At 33.7% G+C, this 19,024-nt stretch overlaps 1 protein-coding gene across 2 annotated transcripts in view; it reads left to right on the top strand.

Annotated features, from left to right (window-relative positions):
• The first annotated feature begins 551 nt into the window (after positions 1-551).
• LOC118186901 (neprilysin-2-like) overlaps positions 552-19,024 on the top strand; it is a 120,505-nt gene continuing 102,032 nt past the window's right edge. For both annotated transcript variants that reach the window (XM_085810343.1, XM_085810342.1), the window contains exons 1-2: positions 552-735; positions 12,508-12,588. In XM_085810343.1, the coding sequence (XP_085666469.1) occupies positions 690-735; positions 12,508-12,588 (127 nt within the window). In that variant the 5' untranslated portion in view covers positions 552-689. The remainder of the gene's footprint in view (positions 736-12,507; positions 12,589-19,024) is intronic.

Raw genomic sequence — 19,024 nt, 5'->3', positions numbered from 1 at the left:
AGGTAATTTCAGAAAAAGTCCCATTTTGTATCAGAATACCTATGTTAGAATAATGCTATGTATAAATCTAGTATATGTCTTAAGTAACGTTTTCGAGACAAGTAGAACGCAAGTTAAATTTCATCAACCGGCCTAATTAGAACTGGAGATGTACTATAACTGTCCAATTGTTTTCTGTAAGGTATATCTAGAATATGTTAGATATGCAGATGATACTTTTGTCTTTATTGGTGCAAATAATAAAACAATCAAATTGCAGTTTTCTATAATTAACATGACATTTAGCTCAAGCTGCCTGTTCAAACCTTTTCCATATGTGTTCTGTTTACCATAGATATGTCAATCAAAATCCTTCCTTTATTTATTAATTTAATCTACACTTGGCAAGAAGAACTCGAATTAAGTATCGTTCAACTTTCACCACATGTGTTCTATCAATCAAAAACCTGATATACAATGAATGTTTATTAAAGTCATTCATATTTATTCATTTGTGTAATATATAAGTGACATAAGCCTGTAAACTGTTAGAAAAGGCCACTGTTATTTTATAATCGGCAGTAGCGTCACTGCTCAAACTTTCGTAGAAAGAAGGATTTCTCGATAATAAGTTGAGAATGAATTTCCTAAAGAATGTCCTTTGTCACAAACTTTTGTAGAAAGAAGGATTTCTCGATAATAAGTTGAGAATGAATTTCCTAACGAATGTCCTTTGTCAAATCTTGCTTTTAGCTTGTAAGTGAAAATATTTACTTATTTTCAAATACAATGATATTGTTTTATAAATTGTTATTCTTCATAAATTTATTTTTCAGCAGTACCGTTCAACTTAGGTATTACTGATTCTTCCGCTTAATCCAGAGATTTTGACGTCGTGTGTAGAAATACTGTTTTAAGAAGCCAGTTGACTTAGGCAAAAACAAAAAGAACAGCGTACTGCAGTTAGCTAATTAGAATATGATTCAGCGTATATATCTGCCAGTTATGCCATTTATAGAACCAAAACAGTCATCCTGCTTCACGTGCTGATAATTTAGATCTATTAATAGTCATAAGTCTTAGGTGGTGATTTCTTTCGTATGAGATAAAGCAAAAACTCGAATTACAAAGGTTGTTCGTACATTGTTTAAACTATTTGCATTGTACTTATAGATATATTTTACCTGAACATTTTATGTTTTAATCATCCTATTTTGATAACCCTTATTGTTCGTTATATTTATACAGAGTAATTTCCAAGACAATAAAGCCTTTTGTAGCATAGGATGATAATATTTTATCCCATTGCTCTCGAATAGCTTTGCAAAGTTTAAGGAAGTTGTAGGTCGACATCTTAACAAACCCGCTTTTGAAAAGTCTACAAGTTCTGAAATACTTTGGTGATAGATCAGGTAATTTAGTAGAGATACGAGCGAAGGGTATGGCCTTGATACCCGTTTCTTATTCTATTTTCTTCCAGGAAATTAATAGTTAATTTTGACGTGTTGCTGCTTGCTTTGTCTTGATGTAGTTCTACTGACTGAGCATGCTTTGTGTAAAGAGAAGGTATTTCACATTTGAAAATTTGGTATAAAACTTTTTTTTGACAATATGTGGAGTTGATCTTAATAGCCCCCCACACTCTCTTTATTTTTAATTTGTAGTTATATGAAAAATCAGCAGCAATTATAAATCTCTTAGAAAAGTTTTCTTTAGATTCCTTGAACCATGTTTAATTTTTTTTTTTTTTTTTTTGTTTTCTTTGATGAAAATAAATGGACCTCTTTTGTCGAACTCATTGAAGTATACCCGATTCGTCTATTGCAATAACATTTTTCCATTTTTGTCCGGATAAATATTTCTGCCCGCGCGTTTGGTGATATGTCGTGGAGAAAGGCGGTGCACATTGTTTTTTCGCCCTTTTAAACTTCGAATTAGCATTAATCACTTTTTACAGTTGGCATCGAGCATTTTAATGATCTTGTAACTTTCCTTTGAGGATTTTCTTTTAACATTTAAAAAATCTTATTTTTGAAACATTCGAAATATTCCATTTTTTTCCTTGGATACGTACTTGGAACAATTCTTACACTTGAATTTAAATTTTTTACGTTTTTTTTCCTTTGTTGTTGACGACATTATCTATTGCAGCTTTACATACTGAAACATCATGATTTTCACAACGCTTTGGAATAATTAGATACGAATAATGTTTTTCAGAAAGATCACAAACGTAAACTTCTATCCATTGCCATCTTTAAAAGCGATATTTTACACGAAAACAAAAGGGCCAAGTAGCAGAGACGATAATTTATACTTTCAAAAATGCCGTTGCAGTTAAAAAAATTCCAAACAGAAGACCTGTTTTTTTTTTTTTTTTTTTTTTTTTTTTTTAAAGGAAAGCAGAGTAGTCTAAAAATGCTCGAACAGCTTCTGTATGTAGTTGTCGACAAAGAATATCGATTTTGAAATAAGAAAATGAGTTGCGAGTAATATAAGAACTTTAAATTAGACAATTTTAACTTTAATTATTAACGTTTTATAAAAATTGTTTAAAAATATTTTATAAAAATTCCTGTTCATTTCGAAGGAGAATAACATGATAATTGTTTCACTCGGGAAGGGAGATTCGCTCTCCTTCCCTATGTTGCTCGCCACTGAGCGGCGCGTAAGCACAGAAAAATTATAAATGAAACTGAATTTTTGAATAATTGGTTTTTAAAAAGTAAATTATTGTACTAAAATATTTATCAGTATAAATGTTTTTCGTAAAATCCAAGTTACTTAATACTGAATTATGGTAAAACCTTATAAAAATATGTTATTTTCACTCTTAACTTTTATATTTGATAATGTTTTACTTACATGTGCTACTTCAGCATTTTCATTTCTTCAATACTTATTTCGAATTTCTTCTTTAAGCCATGCTATTATTTTTTACTATTGCTTTTAAACACTAACTTTCATTCAGTTTTATTTGCTTACGGCAGTTACATCCATGATTAGAAAAGTCTTTTTTTTTTTTTTTTTTCTGAAGAAGAGATTTTAAAATGAAAGTAATTTCTTTTTATTGCATACAAAATAATTTCATTTGGCTTTCACAATTTATATTTATTTTCTTTCACTTTACTTTTCGAAATGCCTCAAATTAAAAAAAATCTTTAGAATATAATTGATTATTTTTTTAGCAATAGGTACAATTATTTTCTATCTCAAGATCGTTTTTAAATGTATTTACTTAAAGAATTAAATTTCTTCATCCTGGCAGTCTTAAATTAATTATTCTAATTAAAAGTTTAAAACACAGTTGTAGAAATGAAATGAATATCATTCTGCATTTTACGTTAGAAGTATCATTTTATTACACATTCATATGATTCCTTGCTCCTAAGAGATCATTACCTATTAATGATCTCCTATCAAAACTTGAAAATCTTACTTGTTGTGATACTATAGCCTTTGCGGATGATGTCTTGTGTTAGCTTCCAGAGTAGGGACCTTTCTGCTACTTTTTTACAGGCACAAGAAACTTTAAATCTCGCCTCCGACTGGTCGGAAGGATTTAAATTAGACTTTAATCCTGATAAAACCAGGGTTATGAGTATTGAAAAGAGAAACATCTGTTATGATGCATTTCAGTTATCTCTCGATGGTACACCTTTGACTGTGGTAAAGCATATGAAATATCTTGGGGTTTTTCTCGACTGTAAATTTTCTTGGAAGCAACACTTAACTTATGTATCAGAGAAATGTGATGAATTACAGCGTGGATTAAGTCGTATTGCATGCAACACGTAAGGTATTAATTACAATGTTCATTCGCTCATCTATAAACAAGGAATTGCACCCTTCATTATGTATGGCTCTAAAGTCTGGGGTATATCGCTCAAGAAGAAGATAAATTATAGATATTTACGACGCGTTCAAAGGCGTATACTTCTGCGGGTCATATGTGGATATCGCACCGTTAGCTATGAGTCTGTTTATGCAATTTCTGGCTTTCCTCCAATTGACATTGCCATTCTTCATGCCTATTGCTTATAAGGAAAATATTTCTGCTTCTGCTGTCTCTCAGTATCCCTCATCCTTCAGAAAGAAATGATGTTAATTTTATTCAGTTTAGCAATAAAATCGTAGATGATTCGCCTGTAACTTGCTATACTGATGGCAGAAAAATTTATGGCAAGGTTGGTCTCGCATTTGTTGTCTTCAAAAATGGTCTTGAATTTGAGCACTTTCAATTTAGAATTAGACATGAATGTACCGTTTTTATAGCTGAACTTTGTGCTTAAACTTCGCCATCAAATGGGTCTCTGAACAAAATAGTGCTGTTTCAGACTATCTCATTTGTACTGATTCCCTTTCATCCTTGGAGATCTTAAAATGTATTTCTTCTTCTAATAATATCATTATCGAGGTTCAAAAAGAAGTGAAAAACCTAAAAGATAAAAATATTTCGGTTGCATTTTCATTTGTTCGTGGTCATACAGATGTTGTTGGGAACGAACGAGTCGATTTCCTTGCTAAGGCTGCGACTAAGCAGGAAATTGACACTTTTGTCAATATACCTAATTCCTTTTATAAGAAGGTCATGTATGAAAGTATTGTGGATTCGTGTAACCACGAATTCATTAATTCAAATACAGGGAGCTTAACAAATTTATTTTGCCCTTCTATCAAGATGAGATTATCATGTCATCACTTCTTCACAGACTATAAATTAACCCAATTTCTTACTGGCCATGGAAATTTGAAAAGTTATTTGAATAGATTTAAATTAAGCTCCTATTCTGTCTGTGATTGTAGCCTCGGTGGAGAGGAGAATGTTGAACATGTGCTTCTTCTATGTCCTAAATATAAGAACGAAAGAAAAGTCTTGAAAATGGAACTGAGAAACTTTAATATTAACTGGTCTCCAGATTTTTATCAATTTATTTCCGAGAGAAGTGCTTTTAACACTTTTTGTCAATTTATTGTGAAACTTTGTAATCATCCTTAATTTTATTTTAGTTTTTTCTTCTGTTTATTTTGTATTGTGTTTCATACATACTTCTGTAAGCCCCATGTGATACTATGTGGTACATGGGGAACTTATTGGGTTTCTTTAATTAAAATAAATAAATAAATGAATTTATACGTTTAAACATTTATACACACATAAGTTCATGGTACTAGTATACTGTTTAAATATATTGATACCAATATAGCTTGATGAAACCAAATCTAACCGCTAGAGAAAGAGCTACAATGCGCGAAATTCATTCTAACCCGAATATTATCATTTCAAAGCCCGACAAAGGTGGCTAGATAGTCGCCATGGACAAGAAAACTTACATCGATGGTGTCACTAAACTCTTAAACGAAGGACCATATAATCCGATCTCTAAAGATACTTTACCTTCGGACCTGTCGAAAATAAAAACTGCGATTCCAAAGATTTTGGTTCCTGTTGAAAAAACTTTCAAGTTTCAGATACACGGAAAGAAATAATTAGGCATCTTATCGCTCATAATCTGAAATTCAACAATAAGCATTTTAAATCGAATTTAAACGCGAGAGAAAGAGTTACAATGCGCGAAATTCATTCTAACTCGGATATTATCATTTCAAAGGCCGACAAAGGTGAGTCGTCAGGGACAAAAACACTTACATCGATGGTGTCACTAAACTGTTAAACGAAGGACCATATAATCCGATCCCTAAAGATCCTTCACCTTCGGACCTGTCAAAAATAAAAACTGCGATCAAATTTTCACAAATCCTTTCCGACCAACTTAAAACAGTCACTTATCCCATCTGTTGCGAATTGTGCCAAATTATATGCTCTTCCTAAAATTCATAAAAGTGGTATTTATTTCCGGCCGATTGTATCAAATTTAGGCACTGCCTCATACCCATTAGCCATATATTTAGTGTCTAGATTTTCAACTCTATTAGATAATAACATTTACACCATAAAAATTCAATAGAGTTTGTAAATAAGTTAAAAGCATTTCTCCTAGAAATTTACTCATGTTTTTTTTTTTTTTTTTTTTGATGTAAAATCATTATTCACCAGTATTCCAGTGGAGCGTGCATTAAGATGTCTAGAAAACCGATTTCATGAATTTCATTTCTCTCGCATTGGAATTGATGAGCTAATTTCTTTTACTCAACTCTGCTTGAAACAAACGCATTTTGTTTTCTAAAATAAGCATTACAAGTAAACTGAGAGATTAGCCATGGGAAACCCACTCAGTCCCATCTTGGCTGATATCTACATGCATTATTATCAATCAAAATTATTTGAAACTTCCCGGTATGGTTCCACTACGTATACGACACTTTTACCCTGTTTGAAGGTAATAAAGATGATTTAAATAAAGTTCTTTCAACAATGAACTCTACTGATTCTGCTATTCAGTTCAATTTTGAACTTGAGACATGCAATTCTCTTTCGTTCCTCGACATTCTGGCTACACGTAATGCATCCAACTTCAGTACTACGGTTTACCGTAAACTTTCATCGGTTTACCTTCCACCACATTTCATATCATGTCATCCGACTAAACAAAAGTTAGCTTCATTTATTCCTATGTTTTCCGTGCATTTCAAGTTTACTCCTCCAAACTGTCTCTTGATGAAGAACTAAATTATTTAAAAGCAGTAGCTATTGACAGGGGCTTTTCACCCAACATTATTAATCAAACAGTTAAAAAATGTAATCTCAACACACCAAAAGGCACACTCTTGTTTTAGGAGATTATAAGAATTCTGTTGTCGTTCCCTTCTTTCCATTAATTAGCTATAAAATTGCACGTATTTTACAGAAATTTAAGTTTCGGGTCGTTTATTCTTCTATCAATAAAATTAAAAGTTCCATACTCAAGGACCCCATTCCGGATATGAATTCCTGTGGTATTTACAGTATTCCTTGCCAGTGCGGTTTAATTTACGTTGACAAAACTAAGAGTACCTTAAAATTTCGCGTTAAGGAACATGAGGCATAAGTTTAAAAAAATCTGATGTACACCACATGACTTCCTTGTATGGAATATTAAATTATACGCATTTTTTCTTGCATTTCATTTAAACTTATTAGATTGAATTAAACCTACTTCGCCGACAGCGCATAAACCACAATAGAATAAATGCATTCTTTAAAATTCACTTTGTTTACCATAGCGACACTCTGGCGCTAGGTTTACTTAACAGTATTATATTTCGTTCATATTAAAACTCAGAATGCACAAAATTTATATCATTTAAAGAATTATCTAATCGTTGCCACATGTTCTATTCAAATACTATAATAAAGCTAGAACTATGTATAAAAGAAATTAAGCAAACAAAACAAAAAACAAACAGTTTTTCACAGACGATTGAGTATTTCTCATTCAATTAATTCAGTTTTCACTTCGCGACAAGGCAAAAATACATAAAAACTCAAAATATCTGTATTAAAAATTACGAAGTAAATCTTAAACGCTTATTTTTTCGAAAAAATTCCAGAAATGATTAAGCATGATTTAAATAATAAATGAAGGCGTTATCTTTGTTGTTGCGAAGCTAAGTTTCTCTAGATTGGCAACAAATCCGCTACTCAGCTGTTTCAAATGTAAACAAGAGCAACGGCCGCCATCAAATTAGGCTTAGAGGCACTTAAACAATTTTAAAATTGTTGATAATACTAAAAATATTGCATACAGATTTACTAAAGGCATAAAACCCTTAACCGGAAGATAAAAACAACATAATTCAATCATTTTCAAAGCAAAAAATGTACAATTTACAAACATATAAGAGTAAAAAAACTGAGATCATTGAGCCGGGTAACAGAGTGGATATATTTATAAATATATTTATATACGTTTGGCGCGGCCGATTGAAACAAAAATACGAGGTGCACATCTACATGTTATAGTAGTCGTATATACAAAATTTCAACGTTCTGAGGCTACTCGTTTTTGAGTTATGCGAGATACGTACGTACGCACGTACGTGCATACGTTCGTACAGACGCCACGAAAAATTCTCTTCAGAATTCATTTTAAAGCAGTTTTTTTTTTTTTTTTTTTTTTTTTTTTTGAGGAAAAGAGTCTTTTATTCTGTCCTTACGTATAGATATTACGCAAAAACATCGTTAAATTGCATTCGAAAGCGGTCAAAGTGGATATTTTCGTTGAAATATGCTGCCTGAAGCTTTTCGCGATTACAATACTTCCTTTTTACTTCGTACAAGGAAGTAAAAAAGAAAACTCAGAAGTCTTCTGTTGCCCAGCATTGTTGGTCCGAAACTAACAATTTCAATTTTTCTGCAACCAACATTATTCAACAAACATCTTCTATTGGTGAATTATATTTTCTATAGGCATTTCACATTCAAAAAAATCTTTCTGTTCTAGTTAACGACCCTAATTCCAATCCATGTTTGCCTTCAGCCTTTAAGGAAATTATGTTTTAGTTCTCCTTTGGTCAACAGATAGCGCCAGTAGCTTAACTTCTGTCCAGCCACTATTCTCTTATCTAATAACTGTATCCTATCTCGTTCATTTGAACTTTGGCAGCTGAGGAAAATGGTTCGGTAAAATCATCGAAACTAGTCCTATGAAAATTTGAAAATATAACGCTGATTTTTGTTGCTTAACTTGTAAATTAATGCTATTAAGCTTGCTATATTTTTAGTGTTATTTTTAGTTAATCGGAAGGCATTACCAGTTGACCCATGGTACATCGTGGGAGTCCTCCACATTTTTACTTGCACCTGTACCTGGCTATTTGGCTTTTGGGATTCTTGAAATTTAGGGGACAGGTGAGCGATGCATGATCTGTGCGAAGCAGGAAGTTTCTGCCATAGAGGTAATGGTGGAATGTTTTCTTATATAATACGATAATTACCCAGTGGCGGATAGATAATTGAGGTTCATTTATTATTAGTACTCTAATCATTATTATTACACATAGTGTCCAAAACCTAAAGAGAAAGGTTATCTATCGCGGAAAAATAGAGTGAATCTACTTCATGAAAATACGCGCAGAGAACCTGTAATATGCAGACTTCCGATTCTTGCATTTACGTTTCGCGTAATAAATAAAAAGAAGGCAGAAAATAAAATTAACGTTATCGATAAATTACATTTTTGAAGAATCCTGAACGCGGCAGAATAAATCTACAAATGTGAAATTATGTTATTCGCCGCCAAAAAATTTAATTACATGCGGGAAGATTACAGATGAGTTGAAAGAAGGCCTCGAAATAGTGGAAATTGTATTAGAATCTGGAATCGCTTGAAATATGAGTCTGTGCTTTAGAGAACAATTCATACAACGTATCTGGAATATACGTACAGAATGTGCAATGTAGTTGTAATGCGTGGTCGCCTGTAACATATCTGGAATCTCTTCCAGGCACTTTGCAGGAGGCTGACTTTCCTCTAAGACTAGATAAGCGTACCTGTGATTAGATTTCACAATAAAACCCAGTCCATGTTATAATTCCAAACAAACGCTCAGCCATATCTTTTGCAGCATGTGAACAAGCATATTTCATCTAACTGTGGTTCGATGCGCTACTATATGCTAAAAATTCGATCGTTTGTGCGGTGCTGCCTGAAATGGAGTTTGCAATGGTAAAAGATCAGCTGGGATTCAACGATCAGCGTTCACCCGATGCTGGTTCTCCAATGAGAGTATATTGTGTTTGCTATGAGATTTTGGATAGCAGCCCATATGAACACAAAAACACTACAAGAAAAGAAACACTACAAGAAAAGTATCATAAATGTGGTGTAGAGATAACGTTGTTTCCATGTACTATGACTATGGCTGTAATGAGTGCAGACGCATAGCAATGATACCATTGCTGGTGATCACTGTTGCAAAGAAGTCTTTGTGTGCCATGTTCGCTTATTCCGTGATACAACTGCCTAAACATTTCATTTATTTATGATAAAGCCATGCTGTAAGGAACCAAATCTGGAAGCCAGTAATCAGAGATCTTCTTATATAACAGGATGTTCGGGAAAACGATCGGCGTGCGTGCATCCTAAACTTCAGCTCCATTTAGACTATCTACTGTATTATGTGAAGAAAAATTCAATTCCCAATTCTTTGGCGAGAAAAACAAATTGTGCTATAAAAGATGAATTTAATGATTTACCCTACTTAAATCACTTGATAAAATGAGCGTTAAAGACGAAGTGACTGCTGAATAATAGCTTGCTTGGGTTTGAATGGAATGTCTGATTTCTTCAAAGCAGTCAAGGGCTATTGCCCTAAGCGAAGCATTGCCTTCGTGGAAAACTCCCAAAGAGAAACTGAAACGTATTCATGTTACATATGGGAAAACCCACGAAAACGCTCATACAGCTAGTTCATTTGCTGGGATTTGATTTTGGGTCAAACTACCAAGCTGTCGTATGCGTTCTGCCATGAATCACAGCTCGAAATAGACCTATTTTTCGTTTAGAAGTAAAACTGGTAAAAGTACTTTTCGTACATCTTTCATAAATCACGAGCACTAAGTACAGCATAAGTAAAACTAAGTATAGCCAAAAGTAAGACTTGCTACCATTATTCCATTATTTACAATTTGAGGGTTGTCTTCTTGTGTTACGTATTGGAAAATAAATAGCTTGTCTGTTTTTCACCATTCCTGTACAAACAAAAATGCCACTGATTCTGAACCTTTGGATATATGTGAACGCATATATGCACACGCGCATATATGTATATGTGTGTGGTGGTGTGTTTATGTGTGTACACAAATGTACACCGCGCAAAATAAAAAAAAGGCAATTCTATATTTACCGTTTTACTGGCTCGGTTGACGAAATTTAACTTGTGTTTTTCATCTCTCGCAAGCGCGACTTAGGGTGTATATTAGATTCATATATAGCATTATTCTAACATAGGCATTTTGACACAAAATCAGACCTTTTTCTGGAAAGAAATGCCAATATTTTTCCATATTTCAGTTCTAGGACTCAAATTATGCCCAACTGCCAAGTTTTGTAAAAATCGCACTCGTAGTTTTTAATAAATTAGCTCTCAAAATTTTAGCTCCTCTATGTTAATTGCATTTGGTGTATACTTATTAATATCTCTTTTTTTATTAACTTACTTGATTCCTTCTTCCAGAATTCGAGATTTAGACTTAATCCAAATATAATTCGCACATTTTGAGTCCAAAGGGGCTTTGTCCCTGAAGGCCTATTGTTTTCCTTTTGCGATTTTGCGCTGAATCACTATAAATGTCCGTTTCACTTTTCAAACTGTTGCCACCAAATGTTAGAGTCCTACATTATATTTGAAGAAATTAAATAATAAAAAATCAGCATAAATATATGTATATTTCTCGCATTGTGATAAAACAACGGTACATGGAGCCATGGAATTTTGAATGAGGTAATTCTCCTACGAATATGGGCATGTGGAAGACCAAATTTGAAATTTGTTTTATTATTGATTTCATATTTTGTAAACCTTTAACGAATTTTTGAGTAACAAACTCAACGATGTAAAAGCGAGCAATGGCAACACTCTACGGGGGGGGGGCGAAACCTTTTTATCTTCAGCGCGCGGAACTGTGTATCGGAATTCTAAAAATAGGCTCATTTTAAAATTATTTTGCGCCATTGCTATTGAACTGAATTAGTTTAAGTGCAAAGAACATGATATTTAATAAATAAAGGTAACACACAAAACGTTAAAAAAAGCCGTTGGACGTAGTTTAAAATTTAAAAACCTTTTAGAGTTTTTTTTATGATTTATTTTTAGAATTTTGCATTTTTAAATATTTTTTATAAATATTTCGAAAACATTTTTGTATTATAACCTATAAAATGTTTAACATCATCTTAAAGTAGATGTATTTCTAGGCATATCGGCAAAAAATATTGAATTTTTTATTGAAAATTTACTAATGGAATTGATACTAAAATGAATTTACATGTTGGCGTATTTTGAAATTTGGCATTTTTTTTTAGAGATAATAAAGCCAAATGTGGTTTACGCACTTTGTAATAATTATTTGAAAGTGTGAACGATGACGTTTTTCCGCTCGTCTACAATGTAAAAAAGGAAAAGAATGTAGGCTGTTATAAATTAAGAAGTGCGCCAAGTAAATTATTCTTCGTGCAAACTGAAAAAAGAATGCGCCAAGATAAATTTTTGAATTTCTCTGTAAATTTCCCTCCAAAATTTAAAAAATTTAATATTTAGGCATAATTTGAGTCGTAGAATCGAAATATGGAAAAATATTGACATTCATTTCAGAAAAAGTCCGATTTTGTATCAAAATACCTATGCTAGAATAATGCTCCTATATTAGAGTACATAAATCTAATAGGTAGTTAAGTCGTGCTTTCGAGACATGAAAAACGAAATTTGAATTTCGTCAATCGACTCAGTAGAACGGGAGATATAGAACTGAACCCTTCCCCCCGCAGTGTACACATATATTCACATATAAATCCTTAAGAACTACCGACGCTAGACAATTCAATTTAGTAATTAAATATTAAAGTTGTTTAAATGTTTATTTATCAGGTACATGCATGACAGATGTATCGGCCGTAAGAACATCCTATGTCACCGATGCTTGTCGGACACCTGGATGTTACAAAGCAGGTAATATTTGATTATTCTTATTTTTAGTTTTCTTAGGAGTCATAAGAACTGTTCTATCTTTCTTCCCAATAGAAATTGTGTATTCCTCGTGTGTAAAGATCTGATAACTTACTAAAAAATGAAACTTCACCTAATTTATTATATTTTATGTAATTTGTTTATTTTCCTATCTTTGTTTAAAGTAGTTTTGTTATTTTCCAAAACAGCGTGTTTCACAATCTCATCCAGTGTTAGGAAAGTTTGTCATTAAATAAGTACTGAAACTGCAGTAAAATGCTGCATAGCGATGCAAAAAAAATTTCCAAGTGTTCATGCAAGCCCTACCACTCGACTGTGAATTTAGATGATAGGTGGCTATCATTAAATACTTATGTGGTTCGGAGGAATTCAAAGCTTACCGCTTCTTCGAATTCGTTATATGTGAGTCAACTGTGATAGTATAATGGAGATTTCGGACTAAATGTGAAACACATCGACTTGTATACAAGAATGTTTATGCATAGCACAACAAATTCATGGAAACAAGGAAAGTATGCATTTCAGAACGAACAGACCAACCAGGTACGTCAACTAAGGCAGAAGTCTGCCCATACCACCAGGGGCTGCCCATACCGAGCATTTGTGAGTTTATATGAATTATTTGAAGAGATTCCATATATACTGATATGCGTATTTTGTCTGTGTTTATGAAGTATTTGTTTTACTTTATGCTTTTGGAATTTTGTATTATGCTTTCTAAAGCACTGACAGGTAAAGTTACCAGATAAACACAGTAAAGAAATTATTACAGAAATCTTTTATTTGATTACGAATATCATATTTTATTAATAATGAAATTACATGTTTTCTTATAAATACAAATGCAATAAAGTATTTGATTTTTCTCTAGATACTTGATTAATTCATATTAATTAATCTTAAATAGACACTACTTTTAGGTAGTGAAAACGTTTTAAACATAAAATTTCATTTAAAATAGAAGTTCTTTTACCAACATCACGTTCATCTCCGGTTGATTATGAAAAATATAACATAATGAGTATTTAAATTGATATATAACAGTGATTTAAGAAAACTAATTAATTAATTAATTAATTAGTATGCTAAATATTGAAGAAAAAATGCTTTTTCTAGCAGCGCAAAATATAATTCTTTTAAATGTTTAGTTAATAACCAAGAAAATTATAATATAAATTTTGCAATTGGGTGTGGTCCTGCTGTGGGTTCTAAGTAACTTCGCTACGTCACTTGTAGTATTACGCATATTCTATGACGTGAATGATCATTACCATAACATCTAGCAGTCAAACAAACAGACATATATTTAAAATATTTAACTTATTCTATCTCATTACTTGTAAGTGATTAAATTTAAACATACTATAGCAACCTAGCTGAAGTAGAGTTCCTTGAAAGCTGGAATATTGTGAAGAACTATGTAGTGAATATTCGCTGAGTTCTTGTTTTGAGTAACTTCTCCAGGGAAGGATTAAATTACCCTTTTATTTCAACTCAAAGTTTATTTACAGTCGTCCCCTCTCGGACGTACAAGAACTCGGGCTTTAACTCAATATAAAAAATATAAAACTAAACTAATACTAGATAAATTTAATCAGCCGAAGTTGCACAGAATCAAACTCGTGGAGTCGGTCCTTAATTAAGAATTACAGGCCTATTCTAGGAGGCACGTATTAAATACGGCCGCAGAATAGCAAGCTTGGGCTAATAGCAACAACCTGGAGGTAAGCCAGAACACGCTTTCGTACTAAAGTGGATCATTGATCATCACTTTGCTGTTGGCATGAACTACTTTGAGTTTTTGCCAGCAAATCAAAATGTGCCCTAAGGCCTTTCGCGGTAGTTATAAAAATTAAGGTGCTACGCACCACACCCGGATTAAAAAAAAATCAGTAGTGACAAAGCAAGCAGTTGTGCATGTAAGTTTGCATTAGATAAACATTTATAAAAATATATTCATGTTTACAGTTACCACCAGTGTGCATTGTGATGAATAGATTTTGGGCGTTTTACAACATATTTTATTGATGGATTGTAGAGAAATTAGGTATTTTTTTAAAAGCAGGCAAGATGAAAAATTAGGAACTCCTTCTCTGGGAATCGAACCGCGGACCTCTGGAATACGCGCCCAGCGTGCAGACCACCACACCGCGAAGGCATGCCAAGAAGGCGGGATAAATATTTCATAGTATCATATTTGGTGAGTTCTTTAATTGCACGATAAGGCGAGTTCTTTGCATTTTCGAAAACTTTACAAGCAGTAATTAATATTTGATCATGGATATGATTTATTTTTAATTTCTCATGGATAAATGAGTTGCGCACAAGCCACGGCGTGTTCACTATTGATCTTAGAATTTGGTTCAGCAAAAACATTTATTTTTACTTTTCCGTTTTATTTGCAGTGGCGCAAGCCGGAACTGCGTAAAATAAAATAGGGCAAATGAGGGATAAGTAGAGTGTTCATTTCATACGAATATTTAGTTTTGACCTCTATCATAAAATTAAATTAATGATTAACCAATAATGGCCGTAAAATCAGAACTGGCATGGTTTAGCACAGAGTGGATATGGCCTTTGAAGATGAGTTTTTGGCCAATGGTAATTCCTAGATATTTGTACGAACTTGCAAGAGGGATTATTTCACCATTTATTGCAATGTCGGTGTTCACTCTCATTGTAGTCCTGTAACATCTGTAGAGCATCACACAGCATTTATAGGTATTAAGACTAATTTTCCACAGGTTTCATCATTTTGCGACGATACTGACACATTGAACATTGAACATTATTTATGGCAATTTGAGGATTTAAAGCTTTTAATAAAATGACCGCACCCTCTGCATACTTTAGAATTTTAAAGTTGAATGGGAAAGAAAATCGTCTATATAGATGTTAAAAAGTTTCGGTGCTATAATTGAACCCTCTGGGACTCCACAGTGAATTATTTTCTTGTCTGAAAGTGCATTTCCACATCGAACCTGGAAAGTTCTTTTCAGGTAATATATCATTAGTAAAGTGAAAATGTTTGGGAGAAGAAAGTTGGAGAGCTTGTGTATAAGGCCATTGTGCCAGACATAGTCGCACGCTTTTTAAAAATAAAGAAAACATGCTGTAACACCTGATTTTTGAATGAATGCTTGTGGCATCTGTTTCACAAGATTTAAGATTTGGTAGGTTGTGCTATGGCCTTTCCTAAAACCGAATTAGTAGTCATCTCTTAAGTTTAGTCGTTCAAGGTGATCTGTTAAGCGTTAGTTTAAAATTTTCTCCAAAACGTTTCCTATAGTGGGAAGAAGGCTAAGCGGCCGATAGCTAGAGGTAAATTTTGTATTCTTGCCTGATTTAAGGTGAAATATACAGTTTATAGGGAAAGCTTTTAAGGCACCATTACTGATGTTGTCGTAATCTCTGTCTTTACCGCTTTTTAATTTCTTTAATTTCTTCGGGTGACGTGAATTTGAGAAAATTTGTGCTGCTCCTGTTCTTGATACTATTTATTGAGTTAGTAATTTTCTCTTCAGGAGGATGTGGCTTGAACGTTTCGGCAAAATCAGCTGCCATTTTGTTAGCGACGTCATGTTCTAAGTGATATACGTAGCCCATGTGATTTCTTGAATGTTTCTGAATTGGCCCACCTTTTCTGAGGGAGTGGGCGATCTTTCATACTGTATTCGGCTGGATATCCATGTTGAGTAAAAGATTATCCCAATTCTCAGACCTAAATTCATGGATTTACCGGGTAATTTTTCTTGAAAGGTAGTTTACATCTCTCTTAATTCTTGGGTATCTTGTGAGCTGCCAGTATTTTCTTAACCTTTTTCTTTCTTTAATGAGGTTCTTGATATTGTTGGGTAAATTAAAATTTGGGGAATCTTCAGAAACAGTAGAGGAATTTTGAATGGCTTCTTGAATTTTGGAGAAAAGCTTGTAAATTTTATTCTCTACATCACCACAGTGTTGCAAGGCAGAATTACAAGGGAGATTTTTGAGGTGATCAGTAACTTTTTTCCGGTTAGTTTTGGTGCGGGGGAATTTAGGTGGAGCGTATAACCTAAGATACTGGAAAATGATCCGATGACAACTCTTCTTTCACTTCAAGTTGAGGAACTATTGTTCGGTGTTTCAAAACGACCATGTCGAGGAAATCCCCGGAACCCATGTAATCATATCTTGTAGGATTATGGGAGCAATAATTTTATATCCGAATTTAGTTGGTAATTACAGAGTATCCTTCTACCAATATTTGGGACGCGAGAGTTCCAAGTGGCATGCATGCTTGGCATTTAAGTCGCCTGTGATGACAGTAGGGAGATCGATGTTGGAATGTCTAAATCACTTGTCTGCAGTCTTTCTCCGGGAGGGTGATAAGCTTAGATGAGAAGAAAGTTTTGATTTGTAGCGCTTTAGATCATTGCAACAGCAAATTCCATCCGGAAAGTGCTGGGAAGATAGCAACTTGAGTGTTTGATGTAATTTTTGATGAGAATGGCGGTACCAGCACCAGTTATGCTGTTATGCGTGACATCTGTTCTGATAGTCTGGTATCTTCGAATTTTAAGTTTATCGCACGTTTGTAAGTGAGCCTCATTTACTATCAAGATGCCAAATTTATGCTTCTAAAGAAAGTCCAAAATCTCATTTTGCTGGTTCCGTGTTTCATTTGTATTAAAGAAAGAAATGCGAAGGTAGGCGTTGATGGCCACATTATAAGATTAAATTGCTGAGAAGCATTAAAATCCATAATCAATGGTGGCAAAATATTCAATGGCACTCCTGTCAACCTCGATTTTCTCCATAATGTTTTTAGCCGTTTAAAATTTCACAAAGAATTCTTTTGTTTTTGATATGTGAGCCTTGATCCAATCAAAAAAATGAAGTTTCTTTGGGGGGAGGAGCTCTTGTCCTTATTATTGCTCCATGCCGAATCTGCTTTTTGAGTAGTTTCAGTTTCTGATCCTAGTAAAGCAGGAATATTTTCTGTATTAACTAAAAATTTGGATTCTTTTCAAAAGTGGTATTATCTGAGCTTTGGAAGTCCTTTTTAAGCTTTTTCGGATATTTACTACATCCCTTGTAAGACGAAACATGGTTCCCTTCACAAAGAGCATAAACGGCAGGAGCTTTCTCTTTTTCTGCTTGCCAGCATAAGTTTCGCGAGGTCCAGCGCATTTCAGACATGTTTCTTTATAGTGACAGAGCTCGCGGGTGGATCCATAGCACTGATACCTATGACACTGAACAAGGCCAGGGATTTCATAGGACTCAATAAAAACATCGAGGCCTCGGCATTTCTTTTTTACCTCAACCAGAAACAGGGGTAATGGGGTGATTTTTCGAACTTTGAAACTAGTAATCTGTCTCATCTTAATGACTTAGAGTCTTTTTTCTGTTAATTTTTGCTGAATCGAATTAAGTTCAATGTTACTGTTACTTGGGAATTTTTTTTTATCACGGCCTGAATAGGCTTCTATGAATTGAACAAGAAAGTATGAAATGGAACACCACCAATCCTGGAACATTTTTGTGATCTTCTGATAACCATCAGTTTCAAAGACCCTTATGTTTAGTTGAGGTTGCCTTTATATTTTTGAACTCCTAAACGTCCAATCTGTTCTTTCAGTGTTTCCCAGTTGCCGTTGAAATCCGCCAGAACAGTGTAGGAGAGGGGAGGAATGTGAAAAGCGGGTTTTCTTGTTTTTTTTTTTTTTTTTTAATCCAGAGTCCTAGTTATTATCTTACTGATACATTTGATCCTTGGGATTGAGTTCCGAGTTTATCTTTTAAGGTCAGTGTCCTTACTTCAGAGTTCGAAAGAGTTCTTTTCTGAGTAAGTCTGGACTTCTGAAAATCATTCTCTTTTTTAATAGCCGCCTTCGTTTTGCGAGAATTTTTGCAAGAACTTGGAGTTAATGTCGTATTGATCGCGTTTGAACCTTGAGTACTCATGCTAGATGCTAATAGTAGAAATAAGCATTCAAGATAGGTTTTTAGGTGTTCAGTAGAGGTACTTGCTCAACCCTGAGCAGCCCAATTTTTGGCATTGTGTAAGTTTTACGTTGAAAATTCTGAAATTTTGTATACTTAACTAAAATATCCTTAGCTTCGGCAATCATATACTCCTTTATTGCGTCCTTGAACATTATCAACAAGGAAGGCTTCTAGCTCAGTTCCCTGAGGGTACGTGGCAGCTCGTGATAACATAAAGAAAAAGTTTATCAGTGTAGCGAAGAAACGTTTTAACTGCGCCCCACAAACAACGAAGCCCGCCACTCTCGTTACTTAGAAATAATAAATACAGAGGGTGCTCACGCATTTTTGTAACGATTTGTATACACTCTTTTGCCGAAAATTCTAAGCACCATGAAGGAAGTGGCTGTTTTTGATGAAATTGAATATGTGTATAGCTCATATACAG

This window comes from Stegodyphus dumicola, chromosome 2, assembly GCF_044657685.1.
Source record: "Stegodyphus dumicola isolate Sdum_Otavi_A_Nest chromosome 2, ASM4465768v1".
NCBI classification, from domain to species: domain Eukaryota; kingdom Metazoa; phylum Arthropoda; class Arachnida; order Araneae; family Eresidae; genus Stegodyphus; species Stegodyphus dumicola.
The sequence above is the reverse complement of the archived record's forward strand: the minus strand, read 5'-3'. Positions and strand labels throughout refer to the sequence as shown.